Source organism: Uranotaenia lowii, chromosome 3 (genome assembly GCF_029784155.1).
Source record: "Uranotaenia lowii strain MFRU-FL chromosome 3, ASM2978415v1, whole genome shotgun sequence".
Classification (NCBI taxonomy): Eukaryota; Metazoa; Arthropoda; class Insecta; order Diptera; family Culicidae; genus Uranotaenia; species Uranotaenia lowii.
In genome coordinates this window covers 341,202,378-341,218,410 of record NC_073693.1, presented here as the reverse complement: position 1 = coordinate 341,218,410, position 16,033 = coordinate 341,202,378, and the positions used below count along the sequence as shown (strand labels likewise).

The 16,033-nt window shown below is 45.7% G+C and overlaps 2 protein-coding genes across 2 annotated transcripts; both read right to left on the bottom strand.

Annotated features, from left to right (window-relative positions):
* Window positions 1-4,616: 4,616 nt before the first annotated feature.
* LOC129753885 (uncharacterized) lies at window positions 4,617-12,486 on the bottom strand. The gene is made up of 2 exons (XM_055749736.1): window positions 12,089-12,486; window positions 4,617-6,702 (listed from the first exon to the last, which is right to left on the bottom strand). The coding sequence occupies exons 1-2, from the start codon at window positions 12,484-12,486 to the stop codon at window positions 4,617-4,619; spliced, it is 2,484 nt and encodes an 827-aa protein (XP_055605711.1).
* Window positions 12,487-12,525: 39 nt separating this feature from the next.
* Window positions 12,526-16,032, bottom strand: LOC129753884 (uncharacterized). The gene has a single exon (XM_055749735.1). The coding sequence runs from the start codon at window positions 16,030-16,032 to the stop codon at window positions 12,526-12,528; it is 3,507 nt and encodes a 1,168-aa protein (XP_055605710.1).
* Between the last annotated feature and the right edge of the window lies 1 nt (window position 16,033).

The window sequence follows — 16,033 nt, the reverse complement described above, 5'->3', positions numbered from 1 at the left end:
CGGGGTCCAATATGGCAGCTACCTGACAGTTCAAGCTAGTCCAACAAAGCTTTGCTTTCGTGCAGCGGACGTAGTGACGGATCTGAGCGCTCGAATCCAAATGAGACTGCGTTAAGTTCAATGGCTTTGTCTTCATCCACCAATTCTTCCCAACATGCTCTACTGTCTTCTTTTGCCATTTTCGGTAGCGTTTATGATCCTTGCTAATCTTAGCGCCATCTGGTACCAAACTACGCTGTTGACCTAAAGCACTGCTATGTGGTTTATCTATAGGTGGGGACAACCAAAAACTTTAGTATAAGTTCGTTGTAGAAATACAGTTGTTTATGAACGATTGTGACGTAACGCGACGCCACCACGGAGTCAAGTGTTAAGCGTCCAAATCTTACCATGGAAACTTATCAGGAGGAATGTTTGGGACGCAAACAAAGTTGTTTATTATTGAAAACAAACAGCGTCACCGTGCTGCGTGTCAGGAAGAAATAAAAGGGTACTTTGATTGTGATTTTCGAAATTACATGAAACATTGTATGCCGTCGGTGAATGGCGTCTTCAACGTCGAGACGCTCATGAACGTTTGTGACGTAGCAATCAAAACATTGAAAAAACTGATTCTCACACTCGTGCAAGGGTAGTCTTGTCCGCACCTATAGTTAAACCACATAGAAAGCACTGTGCTGCTGACGTGTTCGGGAAGGTTTAGGGCGGTCCTTCCTTCTCCTTTGGCTGGTAAATGGTGGATAATGTGCAACACGAGACCCCATAGTGGTCATATTCACAACTCCTATCTTTACCTCCCCGTGGTACCGGCTGGGATGCGAGTAACCTAAGCGGAGATCGGGTACCCAACCCCGGTGGATGCTTCGGTCGCATGCAGACTGAGAAGGTGGCCGCACGGGTTTGTTCCCCAGGTCAGGGGCGGCGTGCAACAACAACCGAGCGTCTGTTCTCCAGATCAGGGGCGGCTCAAGCAGCGTCTGTCTCGCAGCGAGCGGCTGAATTTATGAAATGCGACTCCCGCCAGCTAAGTCCAAGATGGCAGCCCCACCGCGGGATAGGGACTTTAGGCTAACAACCTACTGTTCCCGACTTGAAATTGTTACGGAATCCGAAAGAAATGACCGACCTGGAACTTTGGCGACGACTTTTAGCATGAAAACACGGACACGAATTGGAACTTGGAACGTTTTGACCCTTGCCCAACAAGGCAAACTGGAACAACTTGCTAGAGAGGCTAGCCGCCTCAAGCTTGCAATTCTGGGACTGAGCGAAGTCCGTTGGCCTAACACTGGAGAACACAAGACTCAATCCGGGCAAGTCCTGCTTTACTCTGGCATACGAGAAGAACATGCTACTCGGGAACGAAGAGTTGGTTTCCTGTTAAGCCCGCAGGCCTACGCGGCCCTCATTAAATGGGAACCAATAAACGAAAGAATAATCGTAGCCAGATTCAGAACACGGGTTAGAAACCTTACAATGGTCCAGTATTATGCGCCAACTGACGTTGCCGATTTGCAGGAGAAAGAGCAGTTTTACAGTCAACTGAACAGCGTGGTAGAGAGAATTCCAAAGGGTGACATTCAAATCCATTTGGGCGACTTCAACGCAAAGATTGGCTCCGACAATCAAAACCTTGAGCGCACCATGGGGCGCCATGGCCTAGGACAGATGAGCGAAAACGGAGAGCTATTTGTAGAATTTTGTGGCAACAACAACATGGTGATCGGTGGATCGCTCTTCCCCCATCGACCAGCACATAAAGTCACTTGGGTATCTCCAGATGACCGAACAGAAAATCAAATTGACCACATTTGCATCAGCCGAAAATGGAGAAAGAGCCTTCTTGATGCCCGCAACAAACGAAGCGCAGACATTGCATCTGACCATCACCTCGTCCTTGGCGAGATACGACTGAGAGTTGCGCGTGTCCAACGGCGCGAGGAGAAAGTCGGGTGTCGATACGACGTCCGCCGGTTGGAGAATCCAGAGGTGAAAAGGGCATACGTTGAACAGCTAGAATCCCGAGTCTCGGAGCTGCCGACAGACGGAACAGTCGAAGAACAGTGGTGTGGAATCAAGAATGCCTTTATCACGACGAGCCATGGTACTCTCGGTAAAGTTTGTGGAAGACGAAGTGAATGGATGTCGGATGAAACCTGGAGGATGATCGATGATCGGAGAAAGGCGAAAGTCGGAATTGAGCAGGCATGTACCGGGTCAGCCAAAGCAACCGCCCGCTTACGATATGCGGAGCTGGAAAAGGCAGTTAAACGAGCTTGTAGACGAGACAAGAGAGCCTGGACAAACTCCCTAGCCGAAGAGGGAGAAAGAGCCGCCGCCATTGGAGATATCCGATTAATATATGATATTTCTCGCCGCCTTAGTGGTGCAAGGACTAATGCAAGAATGCCGCTGAAAAACCGAGCAGGTCAGCTGCTGACAGATCGAACAGATCAGCACACGCAGTCTAACGGCTACCAAGATACTGGAAGCACTCCACTTTCTCAACTTGTTGTCCAGCTACCATAAAACTGGAGGGATTTCCTGTGTTGATCTCCATCGACTTGGTCTTTCCGACATTGACTTTGAGACCTGCTGCCTTGGAGCTTTCGGATCCAGTCAGAATCTCATCCATTACGATTAGCAAAAATAGCGGTGATAAGATGCATCCCTGTCTCACTCCAGCAGTTACCGGGATTGATTCGGACAAGACACCGTCGTGCAAGATTTTGCACGAAAATGCCTTGTACTGTGCTTTGATGAGATGGACTAGTTTCTCTGGGACCCCTCGTCCCAGATCAATGATTGTACACTCAGAGGAAATCTTATTATAAATTTCATAAGATACATCTTATGAACCACTTTTTTGCGTCCAAACTAATTATTCATAAGAGTCTTATGAAATTCTTTCAATTGTCATACGATGTTCTTATGAAAAATAGAAGAAACGGCATTGTGAAAAAATGATGAACACATTCATTCATAGCATCAGTTTTTTTTTCATCATCTAACAGTACGAAGCAATCGCCAGTTCATAGTTATTATAGTTTTCCTTCAATGTTAAATGATATTGTTATCTCCGGAATGGTAATTTCGATTTGATGTTTTTGGTGTGAACGTTGAATATATTTGTAAACTAAAATACATTATTTGTTTACTTTTCAGCAAGCTGATCGACAAAAAACGAAAGGTCGAAGATTAAGATGCGGCAAAAAAAACTTTGATGGAGCCGTCTGTTGATGCGCTGCTGATGGTGACCATGAAGAATTTAATTTTAAACAAATTTGGCTAACAATAAAGTGAATGTTTTCAGCATGAAATATCGAGAAATTTTCTTATTAGAAAGTGATTTACTGTTTCCATAAGAATCTCTTATGAAAAGCAACAACCTCTCATTGAAGTAGGCGTTCATCTTCAGAATTCATTCGCGTCATAAGACAATCTTATGAATTTCATTAATTTTTCTTATGGCGCCACTTCATAAGAGAATCTTATGGCATACATAATAGTATTTTTCTGAGTGTACACTCAGAAAAATCCTATTATGTAGGCCATAAAGCCTAGTCCACACTAGGAGACGGTTCGTCTAGAGACGGTCTCAGCGTCTCCCATTTTATTCGGGAGACACTGAGACAGTCTCAGGTTTCCAACAACAACAACAGACAACAAAGTTCGTCTCATAACAAAAATCGCAGTTCATGTTGCCTAGTGTGGACTAGGCTTAAGATTCTCTTATGAAGTGGCGCCATAAGAAAAAATAATGAAATTCATAAGATTATCTTATGATGGAATGAACTCAAAGTGTAAAATTGTTACTTCCGGATTGTGGTAACAATAAAGCTCAATTTCCAAATTCGTAACGTTTCCTTTATTCGAAGCTCTACCGGGACACGTTTTAAATTCCTACGATATGAATTGCAATTATAATAGGGAAATTCTAACTTATAATTCGTTTGCTTACGTTTAGTGAACTTCTACCGTATTCTTCTGCCTCGATTCCAGCTCTTCGCTTCCGCTAGTCCCTACACCTTAAGTAGACTTTGGTTAGAGATATAACTAAACTTTCTCTATGAATTTCTCACCTTTGTTCGTGTTTGGTTCAATCTGGGGATCCGGAATCAAATCGCTTTGCTTCGTGGTATTGTAACCTAAATTAAACGGTTGCACATTAGGATCCATCACTTTTCATGTCTAAGTACAAGCATACCTGGGTTCAATTTTCCTGCGCAGTTTCACTTCGCACCCTTCCGTACTACAAGTACTCGCTAATGCCTGGATTAAAATAGTTTAGGAGTTAGAATCTACGTTACGCTATTCCAATTTCATTTCAGGCCTACCTTAGCTTGTAAATTTAGGGTAAGTATTTAACTTCTACAAAACCACTGTGCACTAATTAGCTTTAGTTTCTTCGGATCACCAAACGATACTACTGGCATTGAAATTCCACAATCTTTGTTTTGTTTACAATCTATCTCGCTTTTATTTTCCCGCCTAGACTCCTGAACTCACTTCTCACCTACATTCTAACTCATCTTCGAATTCTACAGCTGTCACTTCAGCGCGAGTGCGTTCAATGGCACATTCGGTTTCGAAGGTCAGTTCAGTGACACTCCCCCCTAGTTTGCTGACTCCGCCTCTGAGTCAGCAAACTCCTCCTTAGCTCTCACGTCTATCACTGCAACCTTTACAGCCGGTCTCTCGTAGACACCTTTCGCCGTCTTTATTGTTACAGTACGCACCTGCCCGTCTCGGTTTACCGTTCCGATAACTCGTCCCTTGGGCCAGCAATTCCTTGGTAGCTCGGAGTCGACGATGACCACGATGTCACCCTCTTTGATCGGTGGTACGTTCTGATGCCACTTGGAACGCCTGGTGATCTCCGGCAGGTACTCCCGCAGCCATCTTTTCCAGAAGTGGTTAGCGATCTGCTGCGATAGATGCCAACCTCGACTCAAAGCGATGGAGTTGACTTCCAGTTCGGTCCATGGTTTGAATCCGTCGGAACTGCCCAGCAACCAATGGTTCGGTGTGAGCGCTGGTGCGGCCTCGTCTTCGATGGGTACATGGGTAAGCGGCCGTGCGTTGATGATGTCTTCGATCTCGACCAGAGCACTCCTCAGTTCTTCCTCCTTCGGGCGATGGGGTAGCTGCAGTTCCACTAAGGTGCGCTTGACGGACTGCACGAGTCGTTCCCAGCTCCCCCCCATATGGGGAGCTGCCGGTGGATTAAAACACCAAGTGGTGGTCGCCGAAACAAACTCCTGAGCCATCTTGTGCTGGTCGACGTCTTGCAGGGCTTGCTTCAACTCCCGATCGGCTCCGATGAAGTTAGTTCCTCTGTCGCTGTAGAAAACGGAAGGTGTTCCTCGTCGCACAATGAAGTTGCGGATCACCATTATGCACGAGCTTGTTGTTAAAGAGCTAGCTAAATCAAGGTAGACCCCGCGAATAGTGAGACAAGTTAACAGAACCCCCCACCTTTTTTCAACCCTTCTCCCTATAGCCACTTCCATCGGTCCAAAATAGTCGATGCCGGTATGTGTGAACGGTCGAACGAAAGCTGCTAGTCGACACTTTGGTAGGTCAGCCATTGCTGGAGGACGCGGACGAGCTTCCCGCAGCTTGCAGCGTTGACAGTTGGACCTGACCTTGGCGTATACTCTGCGTAGACAACTGATGCAGTATTTCTGGCGAACTTCGTTGATGACTGACTCGTGGTTTTGATGATGGAACTTCTGGTGGTAGCTTTCAACGATAAGATTCGTTATTGGATGGTTGCGCGGAAGGATGATAGGGTTTGCGATTTCCACTGCAAGGAACTTGCACGCTCCAGTTCTCCCGTGCATGCGCAGCAATCCTCTTTCATCGATAAACGGGTTGAGCTTGTACAGCTGACTTTGCTTGGGAATCGTTGCGTTGCGGTCGTCGCGTCGGAGAATGTTGAGCTCGGTTCGGAAGACGTCTTGCTGTGCGGTGCGGAGAAGGTATTCTTCAGCTTGGTGTATCTCCTCGCTCGAAAGGATTTCGATGGTGCGGGTGAATTTCTTTGGTCGAAGCTGGCGTAGATATCGGAAAACGTAGGCGGTTGTGTTGACCAATCGTCTCCAGGTTGAGAAGTCTTTAACTGGGATGATCTCGCTTTCCGTTGGGAAGTGCGCGTTGACGCACGCTCGCAGCTCTTCCACCGGTTCCGTCAGTTTTTCCGGGGTATCCGGCCATTCTTTTTCTGCTTGCCACAGGAATTCTGGTGCTTTGAACCATCTGCTGTCGTTCGTCAGAGAGGGTTGACACTGCCACTTCGTGCCTTCGTCCGCTACGTTCCACTTCGTTGGGACCCACTTCCAGCTCGATACGCTCGTGAGATCTAGGATTTCGCTGACTCTCGCGGCGACGAATGCGTTGTATTTGCGATGGTCGGCACGTATCCAGGCGATAACGTTGCGGGAGTCTGACCAAAAAACTCGACGGGCAACCTTGATCGATAGTCCCTGCATCACAAACGCAGCTAATCTGGCTCCAATTACTGCCGCCTGAAGTTCGAGCCTCGGAATCGAGAGATACTTGAGTGGTGCTACACGACTCTTAGCGGTGACGAGACTGCATTCGATGTTTTCGCCTTCCACGAATCGGAGATAGACAGCTGCTGCCGTGCCATTTTCGCTCGCGTCGACAAAAGTGTGCATCTGGATCTCGGTGTGATGACTGTGGTGATATGTGAATACAAGCTATGGAAAACTATTAGGCATACGAACAACTTTTATATGACGACACTCCAGGCATAGAGAGCAATGGTTCAACATGGTCGAAAGTGGAGTGCATTGTGTGAGTGGCACGCAGAATAGGGTAGCAGCCAGGAACTAGTAAATGTACTATGTTGAGTGGTCCTGTAGTGTACAAGGTGTTACGAGTGGACTGAAAGGAGGGTACCACAAATTGGCGACGAGGATGGGATTCAGGTAAGACTGATATTTTTGAATCCAATTGAATCGCGTGTGTTTGTTGTTATTTGCATTGTGTTTTTTCGAAGACAGCTAAGACCATGGAGGTCCATCATGTCGTGTGGTTGCGACGATCTAATCATGATTCGTTGAAATATTTGAGAGAATTAAGGAAGTTGCTCCTTAATTCGGCACTTCATGGCTTATTTCCTGCGTACCCTATGTACTGAACCTTTTGATGGTGTGTGATATTGGCCAGTACGAAGTGGGAAATGAGATGGAAAGAGAGATGATGAGAAAGAACCGTTGCAAAGATAGTAGTCAAGTTTTCCTTCGTAAACATAGCTACCATGACAAAAGTGACGTCACTACAGAACATTTTCGCGACGCATTTTGGCTAGGCTACCACCTTATGCCGTTTTCGTTTTCTCCATTGGCGCGGGGCAAAGCTAGTGGGCTTCTAAATTAATAAATGAACACAATAACAGCAGTTAGGGCAAACCCGTGCATACCCAAGTAACCATAAGCACTAAAATCTAGCATCAACTCTGCTCTAGCGTCAGCTATAGAGCTTGATTCTGTGCATCATTTTAGCTCTGTGAGCCAGGTTTGGCGAAATTAACTGCTGCATTAGTGCAGAAACTGGTATAACCCTATAAAAGCACTGTTATAGCATTGGTTGAAGCTACAGCGTTGGCGGGCAAAATGCTGGGAAAATGCAAATGGCGTTCGAATGAGGTTCGACCATGCGAAAAAAAAATTATTTTGGATTTTTGATCGGTTCATTTTTCGGCCATGATACTAAATTTGTAATTATTTTTATATTCGCTTATGCATATTGAAGAGATCTCTCGGATTGAATTTTCTACATGATATTTTTTTATTTTTCGGGTGAAGGTGACCTGGAATCGAACTCATGACATATGTGGCTCTGACATTTGACATTGACTCTGCCTGTGAACCTATCAGGTCCGCGTTAAATTTTTGAAAAAAAAGACCTATTTGAATCAAATTTCTAGCAACCGGTGCCCTAAATTTGCATTGATTCAGCATCAATCAATGCTAATGTGCTTTGGCCTAATGCCACTGTAGTGCTTACATAGTGCTTAAAAGCATTAAAGCAAGCTTGTGTGATGCCAATTTAATGCTTAGAAAATATAGCATTTGTTATTCTGATTTAGAGCAATGTTGCATTTCAAAAGCATTGTGCAAAGCTGATAGAATGCAAGTTGCATTTTAAAAGAGTGGTATAATTCTAACATGATGCAGCATACCACTCGAAGGGCTGTTGTAATGCAAAATTGCACTTGATGTGCTGATATAGTGTAATTTAGCCTTTGAATGCTGGTGTAAAGCTATAAAAATGCAAAGCTTTAGTGCTTATGGTTACTTGGGTAACTAGGTTACCACTGCTAATAAACGAAAACACTATAAGTAAAAGTGAATACAGGTTGCGTTGTGGGTACTGCGGAAGGCATTAGGGTTAGGATGCGACATATCGATCGAGTGTGAAAAGAAAAAATAAAAACAAATTGCATGGCCGGTGTTTATACCGCGCAGGGAGCGAAGTTTTCGCGACGTAAACAATTGTGAGGATTGTTTTGGCCGATACATATGGGTATCGTGCAGGGAGCGAATTTTTCGCGAAGTAAACAATTGTGAGGATTGTTTTTGGCCGATACATATGGGTATCGTGCAGGGCGACAGGAAATATCCTGTGAGAGATCTGGGCCCGAGAGAGGCAGATCAATTGGCCGGTATGTTGTACCGTGCAGGGTGACAGGAAACGTCCTGTGAGAGATCTGGGCCGAGAGAGGCAGATCAATTGGCCGGTATGTTGTACCGTGCAGGGTGACAGGAATTATCCTGTGAGAGGTTTGGATCCAGCTCAAGTTAGTATACAGAAGAAAAAGGTAGAAGAGGAGTAAAAGTACAAATGTAGTTTTTTAGAGATGGTGAATGGTGAAATTCTCAAACTCAAAAGCAGAAAGAGGGTATTCATTAACAGGAAAATAATTGTAATTGAATAATAGTACCTTTTTTGAGGATTGTATGTCTCAAGTTCTAAACGAAATTCCAGAAAACAAAATTAGTTTGGTATTGTAACAATAACATAGGACCACGGAAGACGATTAATAAAATAGATTAAATTCAACAAATTTGGTGTTTTTGATTCACTAAAACTTGAATCGCGTAAGAGATTTTAAAATTTTCTTTATGATTGATTGATTGTTTGGTTATAGAGATACTTAAAACTATAAAGTTCATGCATATCTGAATATTTTAGAATTCATTATTTTGAGCACGTCAGTTTCTTTAGGGGGTGATGATATTGGTAAACATATAAAATTAAAGTATAGATTTTTTTTCGCTTCCAGTTTTCAGAAAATATATATATATAAAAAAAAAATAATTGCAGAAGTTATTTTAGAGAATTAGTCTAGATTCGTTTCTTCTTTGAGGGTTATAGGATTCTCAAATCGAAAAGCGTCTGATAAAGAAGAAAAGGAGAGTAGCCAATTGTATTGGCAGTTTTGGGGTCGGTTTTCAGGAGATTTTTAAAATAGACTCGATGATTTAATCGTTGTTTTTAAAATACAACGGTCAACACAGAACAAGTCGGAGTGTTTCTGGTCGTAAGCATTTACCATAGTGAGCTCGGGACCATTCATGGCGGGCGTGGACGTTCAGAGGTCAGAGTTTTATACAGTGAGAGTGGTTTCAGATGTGGAGGAGACATTGTAAAGATATCAGTCTGAATAAAGGTAAGGGCAGAAACACTTGGAAAAATATTTACGCAGTCAACTAATGACTCTGTGGAACCAAATATATTTGAGGATATCAGTTATATTTTCTAAACTATCATCCACTATCGGTTCTGGAGTGAAGAAATGGTGCAGATACTGATTTACTCTGTAGGTAAATAGCCAATCTCAAAGTTTCATGATTTCGAACACGGTTGAGAAGCTTGTTTGTTGTTGTTTGGATGATGAAAAATGTTTCTGTGAGCGACCAGCGAAGACTAATTATATGCATAAGCGGTGTTTAGTCCTCGGATCGAAATGTTTCTCGGTGTTTGTAAGCTTATTTTCTGGAACGTGACTTGATATTATGAATATCACCAGAAGTGATGAAGCGCCACGAAATGATCAACAAGTTACTAGATTTTGGAAGATGCTTATACCGTATTGGTTAATTCCGAGTGTTGCACTGGTGCACCACTAAGTGCTGCCATTTTGTTTGTTTATTCGGGCAGTGTTGCACTGGTGTCGCACTGCTATCGGGCGGTAGTGCTCTGGAAATTTTGTCAATGTTGCTAGAGAGCGTATGAATGAGTGAGGTAGCAATACACTAGGCTCGATTTGTATTTGTTTTTATCAAGTTAAGTGCAACACTGAACGAGGGGAGAAAACAAATGTATAAGATACAAAACTTTCTGAGAGAGCGAGGAATGTGTGATCGTGTTTGTTTACCCGGGAGGTCGGGGACGCATGTCCTTGTATGAGGATTGTATATTGATAAGTTGTTCTGAGGACGAGTATGTAAACATGTATGTAGTCTCTTTAACTAACAAGCTCCGCACTAGTGTTGCGTTGAACTCCATGGAACTGTTGCTCCGTACTTAGTATTGGTTTCCATTTGAGAGTTGCCGATACAGTGAATATTTTCGCAAGCAAGAAAAGACTTATTGACTCGCTCAGACTTCTCTATGATTAGAAAGCACAAAGAAGGAAATTGTGGCTGAAGAACAACACGACGTTGCGTGTAGCAAGTTTTTCAACTTTTAACAAAGTGACGGAGTCCTTTTGTTTAATGTGTTTTGATTGGATAGATGGTTGTTGAGAGAAGCGGCGAGGGAAAGCAGGAATTGTCTTTTGGTGAGTCAGCAGGTAATAAGAAAGCTATTCCTGAGTATACTTTCTGTTCGAATTATCTTCATGGTGTCGGTCGTTCCATGTGTAAGGGTCAAGATTCGACCACTAGAACGGGGAAATGCATTACGACCTTAGCCCACAAATTCGACATACACACATACACAGATTTAACATATAAGATGATAAGCGATCCCGCTTATTCAATGGGTTGATCGTTAGACGCAAGTAAATAGGCCTGGATGTCGGATCATTTTAAAACTATTGTTTTTTTCTAAAAGCCGTTGAGGTGGATAGCAAAATTAGAATGCTGACCTTGTAGACAGGTCGAAGACATCGAAGTCCATCCTTAGTTTTCATTCATGAGGTTTTGCGAAGCTGGTTATGGATGCCTTGCCTTCTTTTCTGTTTTCTACTTGTTTGCCTTACGGTATCTGTCGGTTACGCGCTCAGGATCTGGAGGTTAGTCCAACTTCGTTACTCTCTTAGGCGTAAAAAAAAGGGTTAAAACCAACTATTCAACTGTTAGCTTAACAGTCATAATATCAGAGAGTATAGAAGCGGCGTTTTCGAGTTAAGATTTGATTATGCTGGGATGTAATAAAAATCCTTTTGTCAAGCCGATTTCGAAGTGGCAATCACTGGCGAGAGGACTCTGGAAGGAAATGAGGCCATCTTCAGGATTGTTGAAAAAATCGAAAGAAGATAAATGCGTTGAGTGTTGTTTCAGATATTGAAATTCGTTGTTCCTTTTTCTGCACATGTAGGTACCTTGCCAATGGGGAATAGCACGAGGATCTCGTGAGATATTTGAGTGATTGGGCAGCCACGAACATTGGCAGTTGGAACGTTTTCCTCGAGTATGACACTGAGTGTCCAACACGCATAAACGTGTTGGGTAATTCCTCAGTTTCGGGACACAGTTATTTCAAACATCTTGTTTTACTTAACGATGGTGATGTTGGAGTTTTGTACTACATCGGAGGATATTCACATTTCAATCTTTATAAAAAGGGAGATGTGGTGATATGTGAATACAAGCTATGGAAAACTATTAGGCATACGAACAACTTTTATATGACGACACTCCAGGCATAGAGAGCAATGGTTCAACATGGTCGAAAGTGGAGTGCATTGTGTGAGTGGCACGCAGAATAGGGTAGCAGCCAGGAACTAGTAAATGTACTATGTTGAGTGGTCCTGTAGTGTACAAGGTGTTACGAGTGGACTGAAAGGAGGGTACCACAATGACCAAGCGATGAAGACATCCTGTAGCACCGTGGAATACTGACGTTCTCAACGTCCGGAAGAAGATGCAGCCATTTTCGCCACTTTTCGAAGCACTTATCGTCGATGTTTTCGTCCCAGCCTACTCGGGTCCGCCAGATCTCTTGTAACAGGACCTTGAGAAACATTAGGAAATGCGCGATGAGACCTAGAGGGTCGTAGATGGTCATCAGGGTGCGGAGTACCTCACGTTTCGTAGGGCAACGATTGCCTTCCAGCAGCTCACGTCCTAGCCGATCCCAGTTGATTTTGTAAGTGAAACAGTCGGTCTTAGTACACCACCACATCCCCAATACTTTCTCGGTCGCTAGGCTGGATGACAGGTCGAGGCTTTTATCTGCACATGAATCTCCACGAAGCGCTGATAGTATGCCAACGGAGTTGGACATCCAATTACGGATTTCAAACCCGCCTCGATTGTTGATGTCTCAAACAGTCTTCGCCAACTCAATCGCCTCCTCTTCGGTCTCTGTGCTACACAACATGTCGTCGACATACGTACACTGCACTATGGCCGCAGAGGCCGCTGGGAATTGCTCGCTGAAACGTTCCGCGTTCATGTTCTTCACGTACTGTGCACTTGATGGAGAACAGCACGCCCCGAACGTCATCACCTGCATAACGTAAACACTGGGTTCACCTAGCTCTCTCTCATCTCGCCACAGAAATCGCTGGCTATGCTGGTCTTCATCTCTAATTCCAACCTGGTGGAACATCTCCCTGATGTCGCCACAAATACCAAATCGATGTTCGCGAAATTTGAAGAGCACGGAAACAAGCGGAGTGGTCAGATCCGGTCCCGTGAGTAGTAAAGAGTTCAGCGAAACTTCATGCGTTGTTGCTGCGGCGTCCCAGACGAGTCGAACTTTTCCTGGCTTATTGGGGTTGATGACCGGAAAAACTGGTAAGTACCAGACACGCTCGTGGTTTTCCTCCAGTTCCTCCTTCGTAAGCTTCCGAACATAGCCCTTGGTGACGTAATCAGCCAGTTTCTGTTGCAGTACTCCCCTCAGCTCCGGGTCTTTCGCCATGCGTCGCTCGAGATTCAAGAACCGCTTCAGCGCCATCGGTTTGCTGTCTGGCAGATGCGTGATGTTGTATCTCCAGAGCAGGCCGGTTGTATATCTCTCGCCTTCGAATTTGGTTAGCTCACGTAACAGCTTGAGGGCCCTCTCATCGTCGACGGAGCGCATCGTCTTAGTGGGTGCTGTTATTCCTAGACTTTCAAGAGAGAAGAAGTCCTTCACCGCGCGATCCAGCTTCCCGTCAGCATCATCTTGCATCTGGTAGTCACAGGCGTAAACGTGGTACGTATAGTGCACCATACTATGCGACTCTCCCGTCGGCACTCCTCCGTAGATCGTCCATCCCAGGTTGGTCTTAACTGCAATCGGTTGTCCGGATTCGCCCTCTCGACTCTTCCTGACCAACGTCGCGTTAGCGTGTTGCACTCCGATTAGCAGACGAGGTCGGACATCAGTGTACGAATCTACCGGCATTCCTCGTAGATAGGGGTTATCTCTCTGAAGCTGCGTCACGTCGAGCGTTTGAGACGGCAGTTGCAGCTCCTCCACTGTCCTTACATCCTCCAGGTGATACCGCTTTCCTTTAAGTCCGGACACATCTAAACTAACGATTTGACTGTTGTCCTCTGTTCGATATGTGCCTCCAGTCCACTTGAGGCCCAAGGGACGAAGTTCTCCTTTTAGGTTCAGCTCATCTGCTAGGTCTTGGTCCATAAGCGTTAGCGAGGATCCGTCATCCAAGAAAGCGTAGCATTGAATCACAATCCCGTTTCCATGCACCACGACTGGAACATAGCGAAACAGGACGGCGCTGGACCCGGACAGGTGAGTGTTGCAGGACCGCTCTTCCCGTTGCGCGTTGTCTCCAGTCTGGATGGGCGTAGACTCTGAGTTTGGCTGCATGGGCGCGGACTCTGGGTTTAGCTGCTTGTGCAGCAATGGGTGATGTTTGCATGTGCATCCGTTGACTCCGCAGTTCCTGGACACACATCCTCCTCTGTGGCGCTTCAAGCATTTCCGGCACAGCTTGGCTTCGCGTGTGATTGCCCACCGCCCATCGTATGACAACTCCCGAAAGCCTAGGCAGTTAGCGAGAGATGCACAAGATCCCCCGCAGACAATGCACGCTGTGGGGTAGGCTCTTCTGGCACCGGCTGATGATGTACTACCTCCTGGCAAATGAGCGTGGTACTCCCCCTGGTGCTCAACGTGAGCATTCACGTATGCCTTAGTTCTCCTGCGTGGCTCCTGGTTGTGGGACGATACTTTGGTCTGACGCGGCTTCGAAACCAGACATGCGTCTTCGCCTATTTCGTAGATCCATTTGCCGAAAGTCTTCAGGTTAACCTTCCGAATACTTCTGGAGTGTTTCGCCCACTGTAGTTGCATTGGTCCCGGAAGCTTGGAAACCAGTGAGTTCAGCAACGAAGCATCCTGCTTGAGCTCCTTCCGACAACAGGCGTCGATCGTAACCGTCAGGTTCTGGACGTCCAGCGCGAAATCGACCATCGCGTTCATCGACTCAGGGTCGACCGGTGGAATGGCAAGAACCTTTTCTTTCAGAGATTCGATGATAAACCTTGGCTGTCCAAATTTCAATTTGAGCGCATCCATCGCCCTGTTCACTGTCTTCGGATGGAGAAGAAAACTTCGAACGGCAGCAAACGCATCTCCTTTCAGGCAGTTCCTCAGCCGAATCATGTTTTCGTCGTCTGTGTAGCCGCACATCCGGGTCGTGCTCTCAAAAGTGGAGAAAAACATCGGCCATTCCTCGGGATTCCCTGAGAACGCAGGCAAGTCCTTAGCGACAACATGGCGAGCGGCGAGCTGATTGCGCGTCAGGTTACAAGTTAACCGGCTACTGGTTGCGTCTTTTCGCCTGTTTTCACCTTTCTTTGCTGGCGTAGAACGACCCTTCGGATTGAAGCTGGATTCGTTAGTTCCTCTCTTTTCGTCCTCACTAGAGTCATCGCTGCTGTCTGTCACCGTTTCCTCCTCGGAATCATCGCTGGAATCCATTTCTCCACCTTCTTCCTCTTCTTCGTCGTCGGAGCACTCTTCTTCTTCATCCGCACTAGGAGATTCCTCTTCTTCTTCTTGGCGCCTTCCACCAGTGGCGCCTAACCAGTTCTGCACCTTAGTATCAGCGTCCACTTCCTCTTCATCAGCGTCTTCTTCATCCTCCAGGTCGACCAACTCCTCCAGAATGCTGAAGTGTTTCTCCATCAGCTTCTTTTTCTCTTCTAGCAGCTTCTGTTCTGCTTCGAGTTTCTGCAATTGCAGCTCCAGGTGCGCTTTCGCCGACCTTCTCGATCCCGCTGACTTAACAGATGCTGCTTTGGGTGGTTTCGTGGTTCCCACGGGTTTCCTCGGCAAAGAATCTTCCATCTCTTTCGTCGTAGATGGAGTCTTGTTCTTCTTCCCGTCGCTGGTTTTCTCCGGCTTCGACTTTTCGACCTTCTTCGCTGCAGCGGTGTTCCTGGCAACCTTCGTAGCACCCGTCTTCTTCTTTTTCTTCGCCTGGCACTGTGCACAATTCCACTTTCTATTCTCCACACTTTGGTTCACACCCACACAACTAAAGTGGTTCCATCCATCGCAATCATCGCACTGAACCATCCGGCTGTTATCGACTGACTTACAGGTCCCACAACTGTGACCGACATTAACGACCGTGTTCGCGGAGGAAGTATGGCTAACATTGTTATTGGCTATAGGGTAGTGTTTTTCGGAAGAGGTTTTCTTTTTATTTTTTGTCGTGCCTGGTTTCGATTTGCCGTTCCCAGTGTTAGGGCCAAGAGCAACGGACTTGAGTTGAGGGGGGGTATCACTTTTCGCCTTAGGGGAACTACTCGCTAAGCTCTTACCTTTTGGGGCAGCAGTGGCTGCGGTGCTGGCTGAATCGGACATT

Excerpts from the sequence above, each read along its gene's own strand:
- LOC129753885 (XM_055749736.1), bottom strand. The coding sequence starts at position 12,486 with ATGTCCAACTCCGTTGGCATACTATCAGCGCTTCGTGGAGATTCATGT. Across the intron at positions 6,703-12,088 it reads GAGAACGTCAGTATTCCACG|TCATCACACCGAGATCCAGA; the intron begins GTGCTACAGGAT and ends ATATCACCACAG.
- LOC129753884 (XM_055749735.1), bottom strand. The coding sequence starts at position 16,032 with ATGTCCGATTCAGCCAGCACCGCAGCCACTGCTGCCCCAAAAGGTAAG.